General features: G+C 49.7%; 2 protein-coding genes and 1 long non-coding RNA gene across 4 annotated transcripts in view; 1 reads left to right on the forward strand and 2 right to left on the reverse strand.

The window, feature by feature from the left end:
- Window positions 1-2,338, reverse strand: part of STARD10 (StAR related lipid transfer domain containing 10) — a 61,336-nt gene extending 58,998 nt beyond the window's left edge. Inside the window, exon 1 of the mRNA XM_079974145.1 lies at window positions 995-2,338. Within this exon, the coding sequence (XP_079830271.1) occupies window positions 995-1,156 (162 nt within the window). The 5' untranslated portion in view covers window positions 1,157-2,338. The remainder of the gene's footprint in view (window positions 1-994) is intronic.
- A 15,357-nt stretch (window positions 2,339-17,695) lies between these two features.
- On the reverse strand, window positions 17,696-21,367 carry LOC307215143. The gene is made up of 3 exons (XR_013838314.1): window positions 21,247-21,367; window positions 20,803-20,937; window positions 17,696-17,898 (listed from the first exon to the last, which is right to left on the reverse strand). It is a non-coding gene; the product is annotated as an uncharacterized lncRNA (long non-coding RNA).
- Window positions 21,368-21,534: 167 nt separating this feature from the next.
- Window positions 21,535-23,194, forward strand: part of CLPB (ClpB family mitochondrial disaggregase) — a 79,440-nt gene continuing 77,780 nt past the window's right edge. For both annotated transcript variants that reach the window (XM_079973650.1, XM_079973651.1), the window contains exon 1: window positions 21,535-22,337. In XM_079973650.1, the coding sequence (XP_079829776.1) occupies window positions 21,695-22,337 (643 nt within the window). In that variant the 5' untranslated portion in view covers window positions 21,535-21,694. The remainder of the gene's footprint in view (window positions 22,338-23,194) is intronic.

Below are 23,194 nucleotides of genomic sequence, written 5' to 3' on the forward strand. Positions count from 1 at the left end.
CATCTTAACCCGATCGAAAGGGGAGTTGCTAAGTCGGACAGAGGGTGACCTCGTGAAAGACTCACACCAGGAAGTTCCTGGTTCACAGCGCAGTGAGTCAATGGTGGGTGGGTGTTTGCACTGCAGCCTCCCTGGAGCTTCAAGGACAGAGTTCAGGTGACTTAGAAGTTCAAATAAAAAAGACCAAGATATTCAGGTTTGCACAAATGCACCCCCCCAAAAAAAAAAAATTAAACTTGGTGCATGCAGGGAAAGGAACACATAGCCAGTACATTATATGTTTTCAGCTGGTATGCACATTTTCCGCCTTCTCAGAAGTCTTCATCAGTTTCTATCTGACAAAGAGGTCTGTGAAACCCAAAAATCTACATGTTCGTTCCAAAGTGGCCCAGTTCAAGACAGCACAGCGCTTTGTAACTCCTGCCCTTTTGTGACTTATTAATCTGCCGCTTTTCTGCTGCCTGGTGGCACTTGCTTCATTTTGTGGCGGTGACACTGAGGATTGCGCAACTGAATTTCTAACGAAATGCCTTATCAAGGACTTCCATGCAGCGGTCAAAATGTCCGGTCATGAGGAGAACCTGACTTCCCAGCAAAGTGCACGTTAGGTTTCGAAACTTCAGTCGCCAGGCATTCTGGCGCGGTTGGGAGTCATATGTGACAACTCACAGGAGTGGGGCAAGGCCACAGGTGCCCTCTCACACATTTCCTTTTTGTGAGGCTCGTGTGGGACAGGTTCACTATGGGCTGCAGACCCCTGCATATTAAATACCTCAAAACGCTACATCTGCAAACTGCCTTGGGTTTCCTGCGTCAACCCCAAAAGAGACAGAAAAGTAGAAGTGGCAACTGAGGGAAAAGAAAAGTTGTTAATAAACAAGAGAATTAAAAAACAACAACCCTGCCAACCAGGGCCTGTGGCCTGAAGCCACAACAAAACCCTGGTTGCTTGTGCTGGGCCAGATCCTTCCACGCTCCATGGCGCATTCCTTACCTTGATCTTGTGCAGGGATTTCTCTGCCTCAAGGATCTGGATCCACACGCCAATCCCAGACTTGTTGTACGTGAGGCTCCAGCCGTCGTCAGAATTGCACTCCGTCCGGAAGTGGTCAAAATCTCGGTCGTCCGGAATCTGCACGCTGTCCCGGGTGGACATGGCGTCGAAGTCAAGATATATAAGCCGGCACAACCAAAACTGTAAATTTCAGTGTGTCTCAGCAAAACGAAAAGTGGGCTGAGATGTGAAACCTGCGAGATCTTCCTTCGGTTTCCAAGCCAAAACTGGAGAGGCCGGTTCTATCCTTTCTCTTTTTTTTCCTTGTAAAACTGATTTCGCAGCGATTATGAAAGAACAAGGAGGTTTTTGTCTCGGATCAGGGGGGCGGGGAGAGCACGAGGCAGGTGGAGATGGAGGGGGAACTAAGTTAGCCAGAGAAATCAGATTTGGCAGAGGTGTCTCTCCCCAATGGAGAGGTGTTCCCCTTTTGCCAAGGCGAAAGCGGACATGGATATTATAATACTTAACAGCAGGCTGCAGAGAACTCCCGAGTTCTTCCTTTTCGTGGCGGCGGAGGAGGAGAAGGAGGGTGAGGAGGAGGAAAAGGGGCAGAGCCACCCAAAGGAGACGGGGAGAAGAAGTCTGCGTGGCTTTGGTCGCCTGCCAAAGCCTGGCGCTGCGTTGTTGTCGTGTCCTGTTGGAAACCAGCCGCGCAGGTGAGTCACAGCCTTAGATCCAGCCCTCCGGGAGGGAACAGGTGAGAGTGGAAGGACTTCCTCCTCCGGCAATTGGCTCGGACTCGTCGTCGTCCTCCCTCCGCCCTCTTTTCTCAAGCGCTGAAACCTTCCTTCCACTCTCAAGAGATGGCTGCGAGAGGAAAGGGGAAGACGCTTCGACAACTCCTAGGAGAGTTGTTCTTCTCCTCCCTTGCGCTACGGGGGAAAGAAAAGAAAACACGAAGAAAGAAAAGCTGTCTGTGGGGGGAAAGAAGCGGTGATGGCAAAGTGGTCCTTCCTTGGGATGCAGGGAGAGTTCCAAGGATGCTCGCCAGGCAGGGAAGAGAGGACCAGTCGGGAGAAGAGCCGGTCCCTGGGGCCAGGCAGCAAAGCAGGCGCGCAGGGCGCCCTTTCTCTCCTCCTCAGAGAGATGGGGGCAGATGGGCTCACATTGCCAAGCCAGCGCCCTCGCGCCTGATGCCCCCCCCCCTTTCCCCCTCTGGGCAGGCACAGCCCCCCTCCCCACAGCTCGCTGGCCGGGATGCAGGCCGGGCGCCTCCTTGGCAGAATCTGCTGCCTTTTCTCTCAAGGATGCAAAAGCAGGCGGGGAACAAGGCGAGACAGAGAGAGACACTCACCTCCCCGGGCGCCCGAGGCTTCTGCTGGGTCCTACTGCCCTCTTTCTAAAAAGAGGAGGAGGACGGATGCTCTGAGCTTTCAGATCTTGGAGGGAGGGGCGGCGGGCGGCGGCAGCCTGGATGAGCTCCCCAATTTTGCAGAGAAACCATCTCCTTGGCGGGCTTGGTTATTGCGCATCCTTGAGATGCTGCTCGCTTGGACGGGTCCTCACTTAGGGAAGAAGGCAGGTGCAAAAAGAGGAGGGTGGAGAGGAAAGAGCTTAGGGCAGAGCTGAGTTTCTGCGGGGGGGGGGGAGAGTCCCATTTGAGGGTGTACCTCGAAAGCAACAAACAACACATCGGCAAAAAAAAAGTCTTTTCTCCCTGCTGGTGCGCTGGTGGTAGTTCGTTTTTATTTGCAGGGAAGGTTAAACTATGGAACTCACTCCCACTAGAAGCAACCCAGGTGGCTTTGAAATGAGACAAATTGATGGAGGAAAGGGCTCTGTGACTACTAGGCAGGACGGCTATGCGGTGTCTCCACAGCTGCAGGAAGCAATGCTTCTGGACACCAGAAGGGGAGAGCACTCTTCTGTTCAAATCCTGCTTGCTAGTTTCCCATTAGAGCACCTGGCTGAAGAATTCCTTTCTTTTCTCTGTACCGAATCTTCGAACGTTCAGCTTCTTTGGATCTGCACGAGTTCCAGTGTTACGAAGGAGAGAACTTTCCTCTATCCACTTTCTTTGGGCCACGCATAATTTTAATAAACTTCAGTCTATCATGTAAGCGTCAAAGTCCCAAACACTGCAGTCTTTCTTCATTTTGGTTGCCCTTTCCTAAACCTTTTCCAACTCTGTAATGTCCTTTCGTAAGGACATTGCTCTAGAATAAGCCCAAGAACCAGCTGTGGCTTTTTGCTTGGAAGTGCACTTTGCCCATGCTCAGCAGCTGCTTTGTTTTCGTACATATCGTGTTCCTGGGTTAAGCCCTGACCTTCTGCAGAGTTGCGTAGACTAAATCCTCCCTTAACCTAAAGTCTGTCCCACCTTCACTCATTGTGAGAGAGAGGCATTCAAAGCATTGCAGGGGACTGGACTAGATGACTCTTGGGGTCCCTTCCAACTATACGGTTCTATGAAAATCCCCAGTCTGGGCTAGCCAATTAAAAACCAGTTTGATATGGCCAAATCTTCAGTGTTGCGTAACTGCAGAATCCCCTCCACAACACAAGCTGGGTAGTGGCAGATATTTCCCCAAACAGCATTAAGGCACTTAATTAAGCAATGCATCTAGCACATTAAGGCACAGTATTTAGAAAGTGGTGCTACCCTGTGGGTATGCTTGTGCCTCTATCTCTTCCCTTCCCTTATCTCACCTTCTTCCCCAACCTGGCTCCCTCTAGATGTATCGGACTACAACTCCCATCGGTGCGGCAGGGCCTCTTGGGACTTGCGGTCCAGCACATCTGGAGGGCACTAAGGGAAGGCAGAGCTGCATATATTACATGGACACTTAGCACAGGTTGGCAAACACACACACGCTCACCTGAAAAGGCCCGATAGCGTCAAAATATAGTTTTGCTGGTTTGTGTGGTGGGGGTCAGTTTGGATGATGCCCTGGGTTCCCTTCAGTTCATGGGTTCCTGTATATGTGGGGGAAAGAAGGTATGAGAGCCAGCTTGCCAAACCAGTCCTTTTGGTTGGGGATGGCTTGTTAAGCAATAAGATTAGCATAAGTTGCTCGGAGCCATAGAATAAATGAGCAACCTTTCCTCCACCCCCTCTCCTAGCTCTGAGCAATAGCCAAAGCTGTGTGAGAGAGCTGACCTGGGAAACAAGCTGGAAGCTGGAGACAGAAAGGCCTGCTTGCTCTGTGCTGGATCCAAAGCTGTGACCGATGGAGAAACAAGACCTGTTGCGGTGTTGATGCTGTGAGCCCTGCCGTGTTGTGCTCAGGTTGTATATACGTGGAAATAAAACCAGATATCCAAGAGACATCGCAATCTCTGCTTATCTTCCTCCCGAGGAAACTGAACCCTGAGTAATCGCCTGGAACCCCTGGAATCTCATCACTGGGGTGATGAGTGGCAATAGGACTTGCACACTCACACACATACCCCTTAAATGCAAAGTACCTTAATAATGCATCTTTGCTGCTTCTCCAGCAGTTAATAAAATGTTGATGGGCATCATTAGTTTCTTCCTCCAGCCCAGAGGCTGCCTTTTTCTCCCTGTAGGCAAGGCAGGTTGGAAAGATAATTAAGGCAATCAGCATGGCTAATTCCCTAGGGAGCAATCGCCTAGGACTGCCTCCAGCCATTAATGAAGGGGATGTGAGCTGGTATACCCTCGTCCCCCTGTGAAAAAAGCACGCCGCCTCTTCCTTGCCTTTTCTCTGAACTAAAAAGTCCCAAATGCTGCAACCTTTCTCCATAGGGGATTCGCTCCACCTCCTGGATCATTTCTGGACTTTGCTTTGCCTCATCCCCAGACAAGAAAGGTGGCCCAATGGTAGCTTTGCAGAGGTTTCTGGAGCCCAACTCTGCACCATTGGGCCTGCTGGGGCGGATAGGGAGTCCAGCACGTCTGAAGGGCCAGGGAGGTCTGGTCTCTGACATGGAGGTTCCCATGTCACAGAATCAGAGAATCATAGAGTTGTAAGGGACCCCAAGGTTCATCTAGTCTGTTGTTGTTGTTTAGTCGTTTAGTCGTGTCTGCCTCTTTGTGACCCCCTGGACCAGAGCACGCCAGGCACTCCTGTCTTCCACTGCCTCCCGCAGTTTGGTCAAACTCATGCTGGTAGCTTCGAGAACACTGTCCAACCATCTCGTCCTCTGTCGTCCCCTTCTCCTTGTGCCCTCCATCTTTCCCAACATCAGGGTCTTTTCCAGGGAGTCTTCTCTTCTCATGAGGTGGCCAAAGTCTTGGAGCCTCAGCTTCATGATCTGTCCTTCCAGTCAGCACTCAGGGCTGATTTCCTTCAGAATGGAGAGGTTTGATCTTCTTGCAGCCCATGGAACTCTCAAGAGTCTCCCTCCAGCACCAGAATTCAAAAGCATCAATTCATCTAGTCTAAGCATCAATTCATCTAGTCTAACCCCTGCAATGCAGGAATCTCAGCTAAAGCATCATGACCGTTTTCTCATAGTAAGAATGTATGTAAGGAGAGCTCTGATGCGTCCAAGAAAGGTGAGTCTGTCACCTAACCAAGCATCCTGCCTCTCACAGGAGCCAGCCAGGTGTTTTTCAAAGAAACACACACCCCAAAGGTCCCTTCAGGTGGTTCCTATTCTGCAGCTTACAGCCTTGGAGGTTTAATTTTGGCATCGTGATGAACAGCCACTCCCAAGATTTGTTATTCCCCCATTGATTTATCTGCTCTCATTTTGGAAGGCCAGTGTGGTGTATAGGTAAGAGTATTGGACTAGGCCCTGCCTCTCAGCCTAGTCTACCTCACAAGGTTTTCCTGAGGATTAATTTAGGAGCTGGGAGACCAGGGTTCAAGTCCCCCAGTGGGCCATGAAGCTCCCTGGGTGTGCCCTTGGCCCAGTCACTGCCTCTCTCAGCCTAACTAGCCTAACCGCAGGGTTGTTGTGGGGACTAAACGAGGAAGGGGATTAAGGCACATACGCCACCTCAGGCTCCTTGGAGGAAAATAAATGCCCTAAGTAAGCGAATAAATAATCAGTTTAAAGCTGTACGTGCTGGTGGTCACTGCGGCAGCCAATTCCATGCTTTGGCATGAAGGAGCAGACTAGCCGGTTTGGAATAAGCTCAGCAGTAAAAGCTATTTTGAGAATAAGATGGATGAAAGGATTAGAATGATTATAATATGCAGCAGTGACTGATACAGGAGGAAACCACGGAAGGGTGGAAGCAAAGTCGATCAATAAGGGAATCTATTTTTGAACTGTTTTTGAACAGTTGCCTGACATACTTGTGGGGGGGAATTATAAATAACATTTTTTTAAAAAAAATGAAAGAGCATGTCATGTGTGGACCATGACTGAAATAATGCCTTTGTAATCTTTCTGTGTTGTGTAAAGGCACAGTGAAATAGCTTTCAAGAGCTACTCAGTCTCTACAGCCTCTCTCTTCCCCAGTGGCGTAGCGTGGGGGGTGCAGGGGGGCCGGCCGCACCGGGCGCAACATCTGGGGGGGGCGCGCTCGCCGCCTCCGGAGTTGCCAAAGAGCCTCGGGCGCAGGCTGTAGCAGAGCCCCATGTCTTGCGGAACCGACGAGCTGTGCGCGCGTCCGGGCTGAAGGCGTCCGGCAGACAGCGGCTCTCAGCGCTCGCCGCGGTCCCCACGCGTCAGGCAGCCCCTCCTCACAGCCCCGCCGCCGCCGCTGCTGCAGCTGCTGGGCCATGTTGCATTTTCCTTGCCTCTCTGCCCTCCTCCTCCTCCGGGCAAGCGGCGTCGTTTGGGCGGCAGCGCCAGCGGCAACTCGCCTCAGATCACCTGACACGGACCCGCCGCTGCCGCCGTGGCTACCTTACCGTAAATACCCCAGCCCAGGCAGCAGCAAGAAGAAGCGGGCAGCGGCGGCAGGTTAGGGGTTAGGGGCGCAAATCACTTGCCTTGCCCCGGGTTAGGGGGCGCAAATTACTTGCCTTGCCCCGGGTGCTGACAACCCACGCTACGCCGCTGCTCTTCCCCTCCCCGTTCTGTTCTTTTAGACCCAGGGAAAACCAGCCCCAGGAAAGTGTTCAGAGGCTTGCCAAAAAGCTGCATATAACCCCTTTGAATTAAGTTAACCTCCGACACCTGCACAGGTCCCGAATTAAAAAACCAAGCCCCAACAGGCAGCAGTTTCTCTGTAGACAAACCATGCATGATTTTTTGATCAAGGGTTCCCAACTTTGGGGGGCCACACCCTGCTTGGTTTTAGAAGACATCTGAAGGCAGCCCTGTGGAACGCCCTCCCATCAGATGCCAAGGAAATAAACCACTATCTGACTTTTAGAAGACATCTGAAGGCAGCCCTGTTTAGGGAAGCTTTTAATGTTTGATGTTAAATTGCTTTATTATTGATAATAATAACATGTTGGGAGCTGCCCATAGTGGTTGGGGAAACCAAGCCAGATAGGCGGGGTATAAATAATAAACTATTATTATTATATTATTATAATTATTCACTTAACTCATTCCCGAGGGACGCGGGTGGTGCTGTGGGTTAAACCACAGAGCCTAGGACTTGCTGATCAGAAGGTCAGCGGTTCGAATCCCTACAACAGGGTGAGCTCCAATTGCTCGGTCTGTGCTCCTGCCAACCTAGCAGTTCGAAAGCACGTCAAAGTGCAAGTAGATAAATAGGTAGTGCTCCAGCGGGAAGGTAAACGGCGTTTCCATGCGCTGCTCTGGTTTGCCAGAAGCGGCTTAGTCATGCTGGCCACATGACCCGGAAGCTGTACGCTGGCTCCCTCGGCCAATAAAGCGAGATGAGCGCCGCAACCCCAGAGTCAGCCACGACTGGACCTAATGGTCAGGGGTCCCTTTACATTTAAACTCATTCCCAGTGCCCCCTAGCCAACTCCCCCTAGCCAACAGCAGTTTGCAAGGCCCTCTCAGGAAGATAACAATATTCAAAATATTGACGATTAATTGCACGTTTACTCCAAATCCAATTACCATTAGTCTGAGTCGAGAAAGCTGACGAACATGACCCAGAGAAGCCAGCTTCTCAAAGTCTGAGTCACTTACACATCTAGAGTCTAACCCTCAACTGCCCCCTTGCCTCTTGGCGTCCCCTAGTTCAGTGTTTTTCAATCACTGTTCTGCGGCACACTAGTGTGCCGCAAGATGTTGCCTGGTGTGCCGTGGGAAAAATTGAAAAATTCGAAAGATTTAAAAATAAAGTATTTTATATATTTCTCCTGAGTATGGTCGGCCAAGTGGTGCCAAAGAATGATAGAACTTTTTTTATGTATGCTACAGCAGCAGCAAGAATACTCATTGCAAAGCATTGGAAGACACAAGATCTACCCACCCTGGAAGAATGGCAGATGCAAGTAATGGACTATATGGAATTGGCTGAAATGACTGGCAGAATCCGAGACCAGGGAGAAGAGTCGGTGGAAGAAGATTGGAAGAAATTTAAAATCTATCGACAGAAACACTGTAAAATTATTGAATGTTAATGACGTTGGAATAAAATGAAGTGGTTCTAATAATAAGGTAAAATAAGAATATGCAAGAAGGGATGGATAACCAGATGAAAATTTGAAGTTAGAATATGTGAAGATAAATAATTAAGGGTAAAATATGAGGTTATGAATTTGCTGAATAAATTTTTAAATGGAATACAAAAAAGGAGGTGTGAGGAAGTCATGAAAATAAGTAAATGAATGTAAGACATTATAAAAGAGGGATCTTTATTTTTTATTTTTTATTTTTATGTTAAATTTTTTGGTTTTTGTATTTTTGTATTTTTCTTTTTTTTGTGTGTTATTATTTTGTAACTCTTTTCTGTTAAAAATTTAATAAATATTATTAAAAAAACAAAAATAAACAAAAATAAAGTATTTTATAATTTTTCATATTTCTGTTTACTTACTATTTCATAACAAAGTAATTATAAAATACTTTCTTTGTGTTTATTTGATTCCTATTCAAGAGAATTACTTTATATATAGTCAATATAGGCACAGAGTTAAATTTTTTAACATTTTCTAATGGTGATGTGCCTCGTGATTTTTTTCATGAAACAAGTGTGCCTTTGCCCAAAAAAGGTTGAAAAACACTGCCCTAGTTAACCCCACTTTCCTCCGGGGGGGGGGGGTACTGCCCTCTTTGGGAACCAATTCCCCCCCCCCCCCATAGTTCCCAATTGGTGGTTCATGGCGGGTCTGCATAACCCACCCAGGGGGCTTGTGGCACCATTCGCACACCAAAAGCCACCAGGGACATCCATATTTTCAAAAGCAGGGGGTCCTTGGCTTGGCTTTCGAAAAATAGGGTGGGCTGCAGCATTTAGCTAATTGGGAGCCACTGCTTTGTAGCCAAACAGGTCCAGAGTGACACTCCTAAACATGGGTAGGTAAACTAAGGCCCAGGGGCCGAATCCGGCCCAATCGCCTTCTAAATCTGGCCCACGGACAGTCCGGGAATCAGTGTGTTTTACATGAGTAGAATGTGTGCTTTTATTTAAAAATGCATCTCTGAGTTATTTGTGGGGCATAGGAATTTGTTCTCCCCCCCCCAAAAAAAAAGTAGTCTGGCACCCTACAAGGTCTGAGGGACAGTAGACCGGCCCCCTGCTGAAAAAGTTTGCTGACCCCTGCTCCTAAAACTCTGCTTTGGCCCAAGTCTGTGGAGCATCAGCGCCATCTCATGGGTGCATGTGAGAGTCACATCCCGGGCTGCCCTGCCAGGCTGGTTCACAAAATGGAGGTGAGGTGGGTGGGTGGGGCAAACATTTTGGGCTGTTCACTCAGGACTTGGATCCAAAAATCCTGCAGCATCTTTTATTTGAGACCTACGAAACAAGGAGCGGTTTGTCAGTGGAACGGTCTCCCTTGGGAGGCTGTGGCTAGCCTTCCTCTGAGGTTTTACAGCAGAGGATGGACGGCCACCTATACGATATACGATATCTTTATTGTCATTGTCCCATGCAGAACAATGAAATTGAAAAACTACATAAAACTACATAAAAACTACATAAAACTACTACAAAACTACAGAAAAACTACAGAAAAACTACAGAAAACTACAGAAAAACTACAGAAATCTACAGAAAAACTACAGAAAACTACAGAAAAACTACAGAAAACATTAAAAAAAAACCCTAAAAACTCTGAAACCCCATTTTAAAATACACAATACTATACTGTCATCTGTTAGCCGAGATTCCTGCTTTGCAGAGGGTTGGACCAGATGGCCCTTGGGGTTTTCTTCCAACTGTACTGTCCTACGATTCTAAGGGACAGTCCAGAAATTGAGAACCTTCTCTTAACACAGCCAAAGTGGTTGCCTTCTGCCTCTGCCGCCAGAGGCCATTATGTGCTGGGAATCACAACTGGGGGTTGCACTCAGGTTAAGAACATAACCTTCCCTACAGCCAATCGCACTTGTAGACATTCATTTTTTAAAAACTTGAGGACCTAAGAAGAGCCTTCTGGATCAGGCCACAATGGTCCATCTCTCGTTCCAGCATCCTGTTCTCACAGTGGGCAGCCAACAGATGCTGAAGAAGCGTCTCCATCCCCATCATTCAGCCTGGACATGGAGGTCCAGCTCCAAGGGCCTTCTGGTGGTTCCCTCCCTGCGAGAAGTGAAGCTACAGGGAACCAGGCAGAGGACCTTCTCGGTGGTGGCTCCCTCCCACCCTGTGGAACGCCCTCCCTTCAGATGTCAAGGCAATAAGCAACTACCTGACTTTTAGAAGACACCTGAAGGTTTAATGTTTGATCTTTTATGGTGTTTTTAATATTCTGTTGGGAGCTGCCCAGAGTGGCTGGGGAAACCCAGCCAGATGGGCGGGGTATAAATTTATTATTATTATTATAATTATTATTATTATTATCATTATTATGTGGGAGACTCACAAGCAGCCTTCGAGCACAAGATCCCTCTCCTTTCCTGCGGTTTCCTGCAACAGGTGTTCAGAAGCATTTCTGTCTCCAACCGCGAAGGCAGAGCATAGCTATTGTGGTTGGTGGCCTTTGATTGCCTTCTCCCTCCTCCATGAATTTGCCAAAGCCTCCTTAAAAGCCACCGTAGTTGGAGACTTCCGGGTTGGTGCCTCCGGTAATGGCGGAATTCCTCTGATCGGGACGAATTTGCCCCGTGGGAATTTGGGTCTGGCCGTCACGGCAAAGACGGAGACCCACAAAAAATCACAGGCGGGAGAAGCCTGTGAGCGTGGGATTCGGCGGGCACCTTTTGCGCCTCCCCTACTCGCGGGGAAACCTGGTTTCGGGGGTCCGGAGCGACGTGGGGTGAGCGGCGCGGTGCTTCGAATTGTCTGCTTCTTCCACGGAGCGAAGCCGCATAGCTGTTGCCGGAGAGCGCTGACTTTTTCCTGTGGACAATTTGATCTTAAAGTAATTACCCGTGAGTAGAGGTGAAGCGGGAGAATTGGATTTCTAAAAGTTTAATTTGGTATCGTAACGGGGAGGTTCAATACAGGAAGTCCGCCTTCCACTTTTCTAAATAGATTGAAGCATTGAGGCTGCAAGCTGAAGCCTTGGAAAGCCTATTGTAAAGGACTAAATTTCCATCGGTAAAGAACATTAAACCCTCCCTTGGAGGCAGGAGAAGAGGGGGGGAGTTGTGAGAGGGCGGGAGAGAGCGAAGAGAGTTAAAATACCGCCGCTCAGACCCTGGAAACGGGCTGCTAGCAGGACTGACGTTCTTTGGAAGGCTCACTGACAGCGATTAGAACGTTCATTGACAGCTAGCTAATAAGAGAAATACATTGTTTCTACTGTCTCCGTCTGCTTTTAAAAAGGAGTAAAAGTAACTGAAAATTGAAACTAACTTCATTGTTTGAGCTGTGTTTAAAAGAGGACATTATTGACTAATATAAACAGAAACTGTTTCCCCCTAGAGGAAGCTTTTGAAACTGTTACAAGAGCTGGGCTGGGGAATTTCCGGCTGCAAGATAAAAAGCTGTGAGACTCTGGGACTGACCTTGAATCGGTTAACTGTTATGGCAAATGGAAAGGAAAAAACAGACTAGTCAATTCCTGAAAAAACATTAAGGTCTGGGAGGACTCGGCAGCAATCTAGGAGAGCCTCAATATCAGCCCCCCCTGCTTCTTCCGCTATTGCTTTTGTAACAGTATATTCAAAATCAAGAGGAATGTCGACAGAAGAGGCCTTAGCGGTTGCATTAAGTAAGATAAGTGATTCACTGGAACAGCTTAACAAGAAAATAGATGTGACAAATGCAAAAGTGGACGTTGCAACTATTAAAATTGACTTAAATACAGAAAGTATAAATAATCTGGGACAAAAGGTGAATATCAATACAGAAACAATCCAGAAATTGATACAGGAATCTATTTTGATACGGCAGACTGCGGAGGAAGCTAGGGAGAAAGCCGTTGCTGCTGAATGTAAAGTAACACAATTGGTGAGAGAGAGAGTCCCAGCCTTACAGAGGCAACTTGATGACCATAAGTCGACGCTTGTTATTATTGGATTTAAAGAAAAACAGACGAATTTGAGGATCAGAGCCCTACCTGAATTGGAGAAGGAAAGTTTGATAGACTTTTTCACACAGGAATTTGCTGATTTTTGGGACTTGGATCTGGGTCAAGAAGAGTTTAAAACTATGAGGGCCTTCAGATTTGGAAGAGGAGGGAAAAAAAAGAAGAACAGAATAAGAGACTGTTGGCACTACCAGAAGAACCTAGAAGTACAACAGCCAAGAGTGGAAATTTTTAAAGACGTCCTGAAATACTTTTTGGATCTTATGTCTAACTACGGAGATTTGGTTGCCCTGCTGAGAAGGAATAAAATCATCTTTAGGTGGGAGTTTCCCCAAGGTCTATTCTTCAGCTTTAAAGGAAGGAAAATAAAAATAAGATCAGTAGAAGACAAAGTAAAGTTTTTGTATAAATACGAAGATCTGCAGAAGGGACTTGGAAAAGAGCTAAGAGCATCGGACAGAAGATCACCAGGTTGATGGACTATATGGAATTGGCGGAAATGACTGGCAGAATCCGAGACCAGGGAGAAGAGTCGGTGGAAGAAGATAGGAAAAAAGTTTAAAGACTATTTATAAAAATATTGTAAAATTAATGAATGTTAGAAAAATGTTGGAATGAAGTTATATGGCTTTAGTAGAAATGTTATAAGGAATTACCGTATTTTTCGCCCTATAGGACGCACCGTCCCATAAGGCGCACCTAGTTTTTTGGGGGGGAAATAAAGGGGAAAAAATTATTCCCCCCCCCCAGGCGCGGGGCTGGGGCGGGGGAGGCCCGAGCTTCCCCTGCCCCAGCCCCCAAACAGGCAGCTCTCTGCAAGCTGTGGGAGCCCAGCGCTGGCTCCCGCTGCTTGCGGAGAGGTCCGCGAAGCCTGGACGCGCTGAGCCCAGCGTGCGCAGGCTTCTGCATGCAAGCAACTCTCCGCAAGCAGCGGGAGCGCTCCCGCTGCTTGCGGAGAGGTCCGCGCAGCCTGCAGAGTGAGAGGGGTCGGTGCGCACCGACCCCTCTCGCTCTCCAGGCTTCAGCGAAAGCCTGCATTCGCCCCATAGGACGCACACACATTTCCCCTTCATTTTTGGAGGGGAAAAAGTGCGTCCTATAGGGCGAAAAATACGGTAGGTATAAATAGATTATTAGAGTATTAAAGGAAAAATAAGGCTAGAATATGTTAAGATAATTATAGGACAGAAAATAGAGGAAGATGGAAAGGAATTGCTTAAACAATTAATAGAAGTGGAATACAAAAAGGGAGGTGTGAGGAGGTCGTTGAAACAAGTGAATGAAAGGTAAGATACTGAAATTGTATGATGTGTGCTAAACTATCTTTGTTTTGTTTTGTTTATTGTGTTACTGTTGTGTAATCTTTTTATATTATATTGTATTGTCTTTTTTCTTTTTACTTTCCTTTTTTGTAGTGTTTAAAAGTAATACATATTATTTAAAAAAATAAAAAATAAATAAAAGCCACCGTAGTTGGTGGCTATCACTGATTCCTGCCGAAGGGAGTTCCACAGTTTAACTCTGCACTGTGTGGAGGTCTTTCTTTTCACCATCCTAAATCTTCAAACATTCAACTTCGTTGGATAATAATAATAATAATAATAATAATAATAATAATAATAATTTTTTATTTATACCCCCCGCAAGAGAAGGGAGTTGGTCCCTCATCCCCATGCCATCCCGACCTAGCCATAGGACCTCTGTCTTCGAAGGACAATCTCCGGATAATCTGGGCAAGGGGGCGCATAAAGATGTTAAAAAGCATCGGGGAGAGAATCGCGCCCTGCGGCACTCCACACACCAAGGAGTGGCACGACGACATTTCCCTCCCTAGTGCCACCCTCTGTCCCCAACCAGAGATAAAAGAGCACAACCAGTTATGGGCTATGCCCTGTATCCCCACGTCTGCGAGGCGGTGGTCCAGAAGACCATGATCGACCATGTCAAAGGCTGCTGACAAATCTAAAAGGATCAGCAGTCCTGACCCGCCTCGATCCAGTTGTCTACAGAGATCATCTGTTAGGGCAACCAGAGCTGTCTCCGTCCCAAAACCAGGACGGAACCGGACTGAAATGGATCTAATGCCGATGTTTCCTCCAGAAACCTACCAAGCTGTTCAGCAACCGCTCTCTCAATTACCTTACCCAGGTATGGAAGATTTGAAACTGGGCGGTAATTGAATAGGTCTAAGGGATCTAATAGGGACGCAGGTGGCGCTGTGGGTTAAAGCCTCAGTGCCTAGGACTTGCCGATCGAAAGGTCGGCGGTTCGAATCCCTGCGGCGGGGTGCGCTCCCGCTGCTCGGTCCCAGCGCCTGCCAACCTAGCAGTTCGAAAGCACCTCCGGGTGCAAGTAGATAAATAGGGACCGCTTACCAGCGGGAAGGTAAACGGCGTTTCCGTGTGCAACTCTGGCTCGCCAGAGCAGCGATGTCACGCTGGCCACGTGACCCGGAAGTGTCTCCGGACAGCGCTGGCCCCTGGCCTCTTAAGTGAGATGGGCGCACAACCCCAGAGTCTGTCAAGACTGGCCCGTATGGGCAGGGGTACCTTTACCTTTACCTTTTAAGGGATCTAATGAAGTTTTCTTTAAGAGTGGACACACCACTGCTTCCTTCAGTTCCCCTGGGAATGTCCCTGTGTCAAGGGATAAATAGATAATTTCAACCAGGGGGGTCCGCGCAACATCTGGACACTCCCTAATCAGCCAAGACGGGCACGGATCAAGGAGGCAGGTGGTGGGCCTACCAACTTGGAGGAATCTATCCACATCAGTAGGGAGTATCCGATCGAAATGGTCCAACACTGGACCTGAAGTCAGTCGAGGGGCCTCCAGTTCAGTCACTGTATCTAAATTGGCAGGGAGGTCACGGTGGAGCAATAGGACTTTCTCCGCAAAAAAATGGGATACCCATGACTTCTAGTGTTAGGAGAGAGGGATAAAAAAAATATATTTTCTATTCCAGAACAGCTCTCTTCCTTGCTGTGAAGGCTGCATTGTTCCGTGTATTTCAATAGATCTGTTTCTGATATTGTTTTAATTATGTTAGAATTAAATTGCTTTTTAAATATATTATCTTCCAAACGTTTTTAGCTTTTGTATTTTATCTGGGTCATTTCAATTGGTATGATGAGATGCTTTAAATCCTGGTCTGGGCTATAATGCTGCTGCTGCTAATAATAATGATAACAATAACAACAACAATAATAATAGTTGGGATAGGAACAAAGGCAGTCTTCTTCTCCTGAGCCAGACCTTGGATTCATCTAGCCTAGCATTCCTTCTACACAGGAACTCTCCAGAGCAGGGGTTGGCAACCTAAGGCCCATGGGCCGGAAGTGGTGCACGGGGGCCATTTAACCGGCCCCCGAGCTGACCCCAAACCGAGCTGTCCGCTCGGCGAGTCCCCGCGCACTGTGCTAAACCAGTGTGGCACAGGGACTCTCTTCCGCGGCTCTGGAAATACAGTGGTGCCCCGCAAGACGAATGCCTCGCAAGATGAAAAACCCGCTAGACGAAAGGGTTTTCCGTTTTTCGAGGCGCTTCGCAAGACGAATTTCCCTATGGGCTTGCTTCGCAAGACGAAAATGTCTTGCGAGTCTTTTCCCTTCCCCCCCTTTTTCTAAGCCGCTAAGCCGCTAATAGCCGCTAAGAGGGGTGCTTCGCAAGACGAAAAAACCGCAAGACGAAGAGACTCGCGGAACGGATTAATTTCGTCTTGCGAGGCACCACTGTAGCTTCTGAGCATGCCCAGACACCGGAATCGCTTCTGTGCAGACACAATTTCCGGCATCGTGCTGTGCTGGTCCAACCCACGGAAGATCTCCACGGGAGTGATCCGGCCCATGCCCGGTAAGACCTGCCGACCCCTTCTCCAGAGTTTCAGGCAGGGGGTCGCCAGGAATTTGAACCCGGGACCCCCTGGGCATGTGAAGCATGTTGCCTGTGGCTTGCTGAGCCCGGGGCAGCTGGAGACAGCGGCTGCAAATCCACCCCAGGACTCCTGGCCCATTGTAGGGCAGCAATCCGAAGACAGGCCTCCTCTGTGGCATTATTTGTTTCCCTGGAGCAGGGCGTGTGGGAAGAGGAGGAGGAGAAACAGCGTCTGGCTTGCCACATGTGCCTGTAAACAGAGGCAGATGGGCTCAGGAATAAACAGAGCAGCTCTCTCGGAGCTGCAGAGATGAGTCATGCCAGGGAGGCAAAAGTGGCTCTGCATTTTCTCACAATTTCAGTTGCTGTGATCTCTCTCTCTCTCTTCCAGGCAGCCAAGCAGAGGTGCAGACAAACAAGTCTATCTCTCGCTTTGCGTGTGAGTTGTGTGTTTTGTTCTTCTTCCAAAGCAATAGAAAGCTGAGACCTTCTTCATCTTTTGCAGGGCTGGTTTCTTTGCAACATGTGTCTGTTATTATTATTATTATTCTCATGATAATAATGGATGCCATGGATGCTTCAGCTAAGATTCCTGATTTCTGCAATGCAGGGCGTTGGACTTGATGACTACTGGGGTCCCTTCCATGATTATAACTGTTTATATCCCACACTCCAATATCCGAAGGGCCATCCCATGGAAGATGGAGCAAGCTTGTTTTCTGTTGCTCCAGAAGGGAGGTTCCGAGCCAATGTATTCAAATGACAAGGAGGGAATTTCCGACCAAACTTCACTAGCCACTGATGCCTCCATGGCTAGTTCTCTTTCAAATATTATTATTATTATTATTATTATTAATAATAATTTATACCCCGCCCATCTGGCCGAGTTTCCCCAGCCACTCTGGGCGGCTCCCAATCAAGTGTTAAAAACGATATAGCATTAAATATGAAAAACTTCCCTAAACAGGGCTGCCTTCAGTTGTCTTTTAAAAGTAAAATAGTTGCTTATTGCCTTGACATCTGGTGGGAGGGCATTCCACGGCGCGGGCGCCACCACCAAGAAGGCCCTCTGCCTGGTTCCCTGTAACCTCACTTCTCGCAGGGAGGGAACCGCCAGAAGGCCCTCGGCGCTGGACCTTCTAAATCAACCAATTCATGGAGGAGGAGAAAGCTAATGATAATAATAATAATAATAATAATTTATTATTTATACCCCGCCCATCTGGCTGGGCCCCCCCCCCAGCCACTCTGAGCGGCTTCCATAGAAACCAAAAATACAGTAAAATATCACACGTTAAAAACTTCCCTGAACAGGGCTGCCTTAAGATGTCTTCTGAATGATGGCTATGCTCTGCCTCCACAGCAGTGCTTCTGAAGACTGGTTGCCGGAAACCACAGGAGAGGAGAGGCTCTTGTGTTCAAATCCTGCTTGCTGGGTTCCCACTTGTGCATCTGGTCAGCCCCTGTGAGAACAGGATGCTGGACTACTTGGGCCACCGGCCTGATCCTGCAGGATCTTCTTAGTTTCTTAGGCTGGTTCTAGCAGTGAGAAAAACAAAGTAGAAACACAGACACACACACACACACACACACACAGAGAGAGAGAGAGAGAGAGAGAGAGAGAGAGAGGGAGGGAGGGAGAGGTTGATTCCTCCCTCCCTGGTCTGTGATAGATAGATAATTTATTACGGTCGGAGACCAGCTTATAAAACACACTTGGGGGTACAATCCCAGGAGGAAAACAAACATTTAAAACAATGTACAACAATAAATTTAAAATTTATAAATGTGATAAGCCTATACTTAAAACTTTAAGATAAGCTACCGCAGAGAGATGACCCAGAGTCAGTGATGGAACTGAGTTTGGGGATTTTCTTAACAAACTAGTTTGAGTCGGGGGATGTCTGCGCCTACAGATCTGTACACAGAATCTCGCGACCATCTGGGCCGTCTTATGATCTTTGCCTAACAGGAAAAGGTCGAATTTTTGCTTTTCCGGGAGGTCAGCAAGCCTCACCAGCAGGGGATCAATGGTCTCACTCCGTGCCTCTTCATAAAAGGGACATCTAAAGAACAAGTGCTCTGGGCTTCCTATCTTCCCCAAATGAACAGGCGCAAAGTCTCTGAGCATACGGGACTTTTTTAAAGGATCCTTCCAGGACCTGTGAGGGCAGAACTTCTGGCGAGTGTAAAAGCCCTTCTTGCATTCTTGGATACGAGAAAGAAGAGATATGCTGCCGGTGCGGCTATCTCTCTCTCTCGATTTCTCCAATTTGTCTCTCGGTATCTATGGTTCTTTGCCTGACTGTAGCTTTTGCTGGGCCCAACCTCCCCGGTCTCTGCTTTGCACTTCAGGAAAATGTGTTGCCTCATTGAAGGCTATGACTCAGCCCTGCAAGGAGGGCTCCCCTGAATTCTAAGCACCCGCAGCCCACCCAGTACAGCACCGTCTCAGACAGACGGCGCCTCGGAAGCAGAGTCCGCTTCATCAGGCCAGCGCCCTGCCGCCACCCCTGCGAGCCGCCCGGTCCTAACGATCTGGGCTGCTCATTAGTGTCTGCAGCTGCTTCTGTCGGCTTTAATTTAAATACTCGGCAGCACACAGACAAGGGCAGGGGCAATGCCAAAGTGCACGGCAGGAAGCAGTGGCGGAGCTGAAGACCAGAGAGAGAGCGGGAGGGAGAGAGATGGTGCAGCAGAACGACTGAGGGGTGAGATGAAGCTGTTTGCATGGCCTTCAGTGAACCCCCTCCTCTCTGCAATCGATAACGCGGATAATGCAGCTGGCCGCCTTTACAGGGTCGTCATGCTCCTGCCTGAGATAAAAGCCAGAAAAAGAGAGGCAAATGGTCCAGCAGAGAGCAACCGAGAACAGGAGGAGTGAAATGAAACCTTCAGTTCGAATCTCCCCTTGGACTGTTTGTACGGCCCTCCCCTAAGGAAACCAGACTATCCTCCACCAGGGCCAGGGCCTTCTCAGTGATGGCTCCGACCTGGTGGAACGAGGAGACTTGGGCGTTTCAGGATTTAACCTCCTTCCATTGGGCCTGTAAGACAGAGCTATTCCGCCTGGCCTTTAATTTGAATTCAGCCTGATCTTTTATTTCCCTTCTCTTCCCTCCCCCTCCCCTTTTATGAAGATCACCTGCTCTGAGACCCCACAGCTAATTCTCCCCTGGTCTCCCCTAGTTTAGAGGTCCCGGGCCCTAAGGAAGTATCCCCCACCAGGGCCAGGGCCTTTTCAGTGATGGCTCCGACCTGGTGGAATGCTCTGTCCCATGAGACTAGGGCCCTGCAGGATTTAACCTCCTTCCGTCGGGCCTGTAAGACAGAGCTATTCCGCCTGGCCTTTAATTTGATTCTTTTATTCTCCCCTGGCCTCCTTGCTGGCCCAAGTAGGATCAATTCAGCCAACTAGCCCTGGGGATTATCGACATGATTTTTGAATTTTATTGTTATTCATGTTTTTATACTGTATTTTATGCTGCTTTTATAATTAAGTGTTTTAAAGTGTTTTAAATTTGTTGTTAGCAGCCCTGAGCCCGGTTTTTGAACCGGGAAGGGCAGGGTATAAATAAAAATTTATTATTATTATTATTATTCCTCTCTGCAATACGGATACTGCAACTGGGCCTCCTTTACAGGGTTGTTGTGCTCCTGAGATAAAAGTCTGCAAGGAGTCCTGTGGCATCTTAAAAGATTCAGGGCAGATAAAAGAAGTAATTTCTTTGTGCAGTGCAAGTTGTACTATGGACGTCACACCTGAAGGAGGCAGAGATGGTTACCAACGTGGATGGCTTTAGAAGCAGATTAGACAAGTTCATTGAGAACATGACTAGCAATGGCTACTAGCCAGAATGGCTCTGCTCTGCCTCTGCAGATGAAGGTAGTAAACGTGTCTGAATATTAGTTGCTGGAAACCAGATCCTGCTTGGAGAATTTCAGAGGGTTGGAAATGGTGTGGAACAGGGGTCAGCAAACTTTTTCAGCAAGGGGCCGGTCCACTGTCCCTCAGACCTTGTGGGGGGCCGGACTATATTGGGGGGGGGGATGAACAAATTCCTATGCCCCACAAATAACCCAGAGAAGCAATTTTAATCCATCTGCAGGCCGGATTTAGAAGGCAATTGGGATTGGATCCGGCCCCCTGGCCTTAGTTTGCCTACCCATGGTGTAGAACAAAAGGCAGTTGATGTGGAGAAAGAGAGATGTACATTTCCCCCTCTCCCACAATCCTACAGCTCCAGAATCATCCCGTGAAAGTGACCAGCAGGAGATTCACATTTGTGGCCCCAAAATGTGGCAGCGGCTTCAGAACTGGACTAGACGATGACGAATCTGTTCGAAGTTATCGGCTGGCAAAGCTAATGAACCTCCATGCTCAGAGACAGTCTGCCTTGGAAAATGAATTGTCCGGAAGCAAAACCAGAAGAAAGCTGTCACCTTTGCGTCCTGCTTGTTGGGCTTCCAGGAAACCTGGTGGGCCATTATGGGATGGAAGATGCTGTAGTAAGTGGACCTTTGGTCTGATCCAAAGTGTGTGTGCGTGTGTGTGCCTTCTGCTGCAAACACATCCAACTGCAAAAATATAACAAATTACAATTTTAACCAAAGTAGTCATAAACAACAAAGAAGAAAAGGGTCACAGTAGAAGTTGTGGCCATGCACACCACTAGCAATGCTATAGCTGCAACCCTAGTTTGAACCCTGGTCCCGCCTAGCTCCTGGTCCGACGCTCTAACCATTGTACAACACTGCCTCTCCCAATGGGCTGGGTCTGCTAACCTCCTGCAGGGAGAGGCTCACTCTGGGGAACAATCACTTTTCCATTAGGAAAGAGACCAGCAATTGCCCTGAAAATCAATTTAATTATATTAAATAAGATACCTCTCCCTCCACGCCACACTTTTGTCCACTGGCGGGTCTCGAACTCGCGGCCTTCTGGAGCGCGCCTTCCCTCCAGCCAATCGCAATAGCCGCCGCCTTCGCAACAACAACAGCCGCCTCCTCCCTACCGGATAAAGGCCCGCCGCTTTCCTGCGCATGTCCGCCTACATTTCCCAACAGGCATTTCCGCCTACGAAGGCAGCTCTTTGTTGACGCACGCGCGCGGAGGGGGGCGCCCGCGTATCCACGGGAAACGTAGTCCTCCCTCGGCCGTGCTCGGCCGTCTCCAAAGGACCGCAGGACTACATCCCCCATGATCCCTTTTCACGCCGGCGCTCGTCCTCTCCTCACAGCGCCGGCGCCCTGGGCTCGTCCGCCATCTTGGTTTCCAGGGTGACAGGACCGTGGTGGCGGGCAGTAAGCCGGCCCGACCCGGCGCGGGGCTGAGATGCTGGCCTGCCTGATGAGCAGGCCTCTGCCGCCGGGTCTGGCGCGGCTTTTCGGGGCGAGGGCGGGGCTCCCGCTGGCGGTGCGCGGGGCCTCGGCGACGTCCGCGGCGTCGGCCTCGTCGTCGCTGACCGGGCGCGAGGAGCTGCAGTACCCAGGCGAGGCCGCTAGGGGCCGCCCGCAGCGCCAGGCGGCGGGAGAAGAGGAAGAAGAAGAAGTGAGGCTGGCGAAGCTGCAGCGCCGCCGCGCGCCCTCTAGGGGGCGCTGCGGGGACGAGGCGCTGTGGCCGCAGTTCAAGGCGCCGGCCGCCAGGGGGCAGGACGCGCAGCAGCTGCGAAGATACCCCTGCGAGGCGGGCGCCGCCCTGGCGGCGGGCAAGAGGGCGGCAGCCGAAGGAGGTTGGCTGCCCAGGCTGCCCTGCCAGGAGGAGGAGCAGCAGCTGCCGTCCGGGAACGCTAGCGCCCGCCCGCTCCGCAGGGAGCCCAGCGGCCTGCGCCTCTGGCCCAACCCAGAGCGGGCCGGGCGCCACCGCAGCAAAGGGAACCGCGGCAACAGGCGCGGCCCCAGGATCCCGTCCTTCGCTGCCACCGCCGTGGCGGCCGCCGGGTTGGCATTCTGCTACAGCAAGGGCAACGTCTCCAAAGGTGACTGCAGGGTGGCGCTCTCCGGCAGGAGGAACTCAAGCCGCTAGTCCTGTGTGAGGGACGGTGGGGAGGTTGACCCGGGATGCTGGGGCTTTGGGGGGGTTTGCTTGCTGTCAGGGCCGGACGTCTCGCCGCCTGGGGCAAAGCGGAAAGAGACTCATCCACTGCTGCCTCACCCTCCGCTACTGCCCCCTCTTTTGTTGCTGCCGCCTGAGGCAGCCCAGGGAAGCCCCGGTGGGCTGAGGGAGGCTGGAGAAGAGGCAGAAGAGGCGGGTGACAAGCAGAGGAGGCAGGGAGTAGCTGGCTCCTCAGGGTGTGGATCTGCCACTCCTCCCAGCTGCCTGAGGGCAGGCGGGCCGGCCCTGCTTATTATAAATACAGTGGTGCCCCGCAAGACTAACGCCTCGGAAGACGAAAAACTCGTTAGACGAAGGAGTTTTTCGTCTTCTTAGCCGCTTCGCAAGACGCATCTCCCTATGGGCTTGCTTCGAAAAACGAAGCTTGCCCCGCAAGCTCTGGGGATAGTGGGGAAGCGCAGCGCGTCTTCCCCGCTGTCCCCGGACCTCTTTTGAACCCTTTTGAACCAAGGGGTGGCAACGGGGAGAAGCGATTCTCCCCGCTGCCCCTTCCCTTGCTTTAAAACAGGTCCGGGGACAGGTCCGCCGCGCGCCTCCCCCTCTGTCCCCGGAGATTGCGGGGCAGGCAACGGGGAGAAGCAATCTTCTCCCCGCCGCCCCTTGCTTTAAACAGGGGCTTCCCCTCTGTCCCCAGACGGTCTCCATAGGAACGCATTGATTGATTTTCAATGCATTCCTATGGGAAACCGTGCTTCGCAAGGCGAAAAACTCGCAAGAAGA

This window comes from Podarcis cretensis, assembly GCF_951804945.1.
Source record: "Podarcis cretensis genome assembly, chromosome: 4".
Classification (NCBI taxonomy): domain Eukaryota; kingdom Metazoa; phylum Chordata; class Lepidosauria; order Squamata; family Lacertidae; genus Podarcis; species Podarcis cretensis.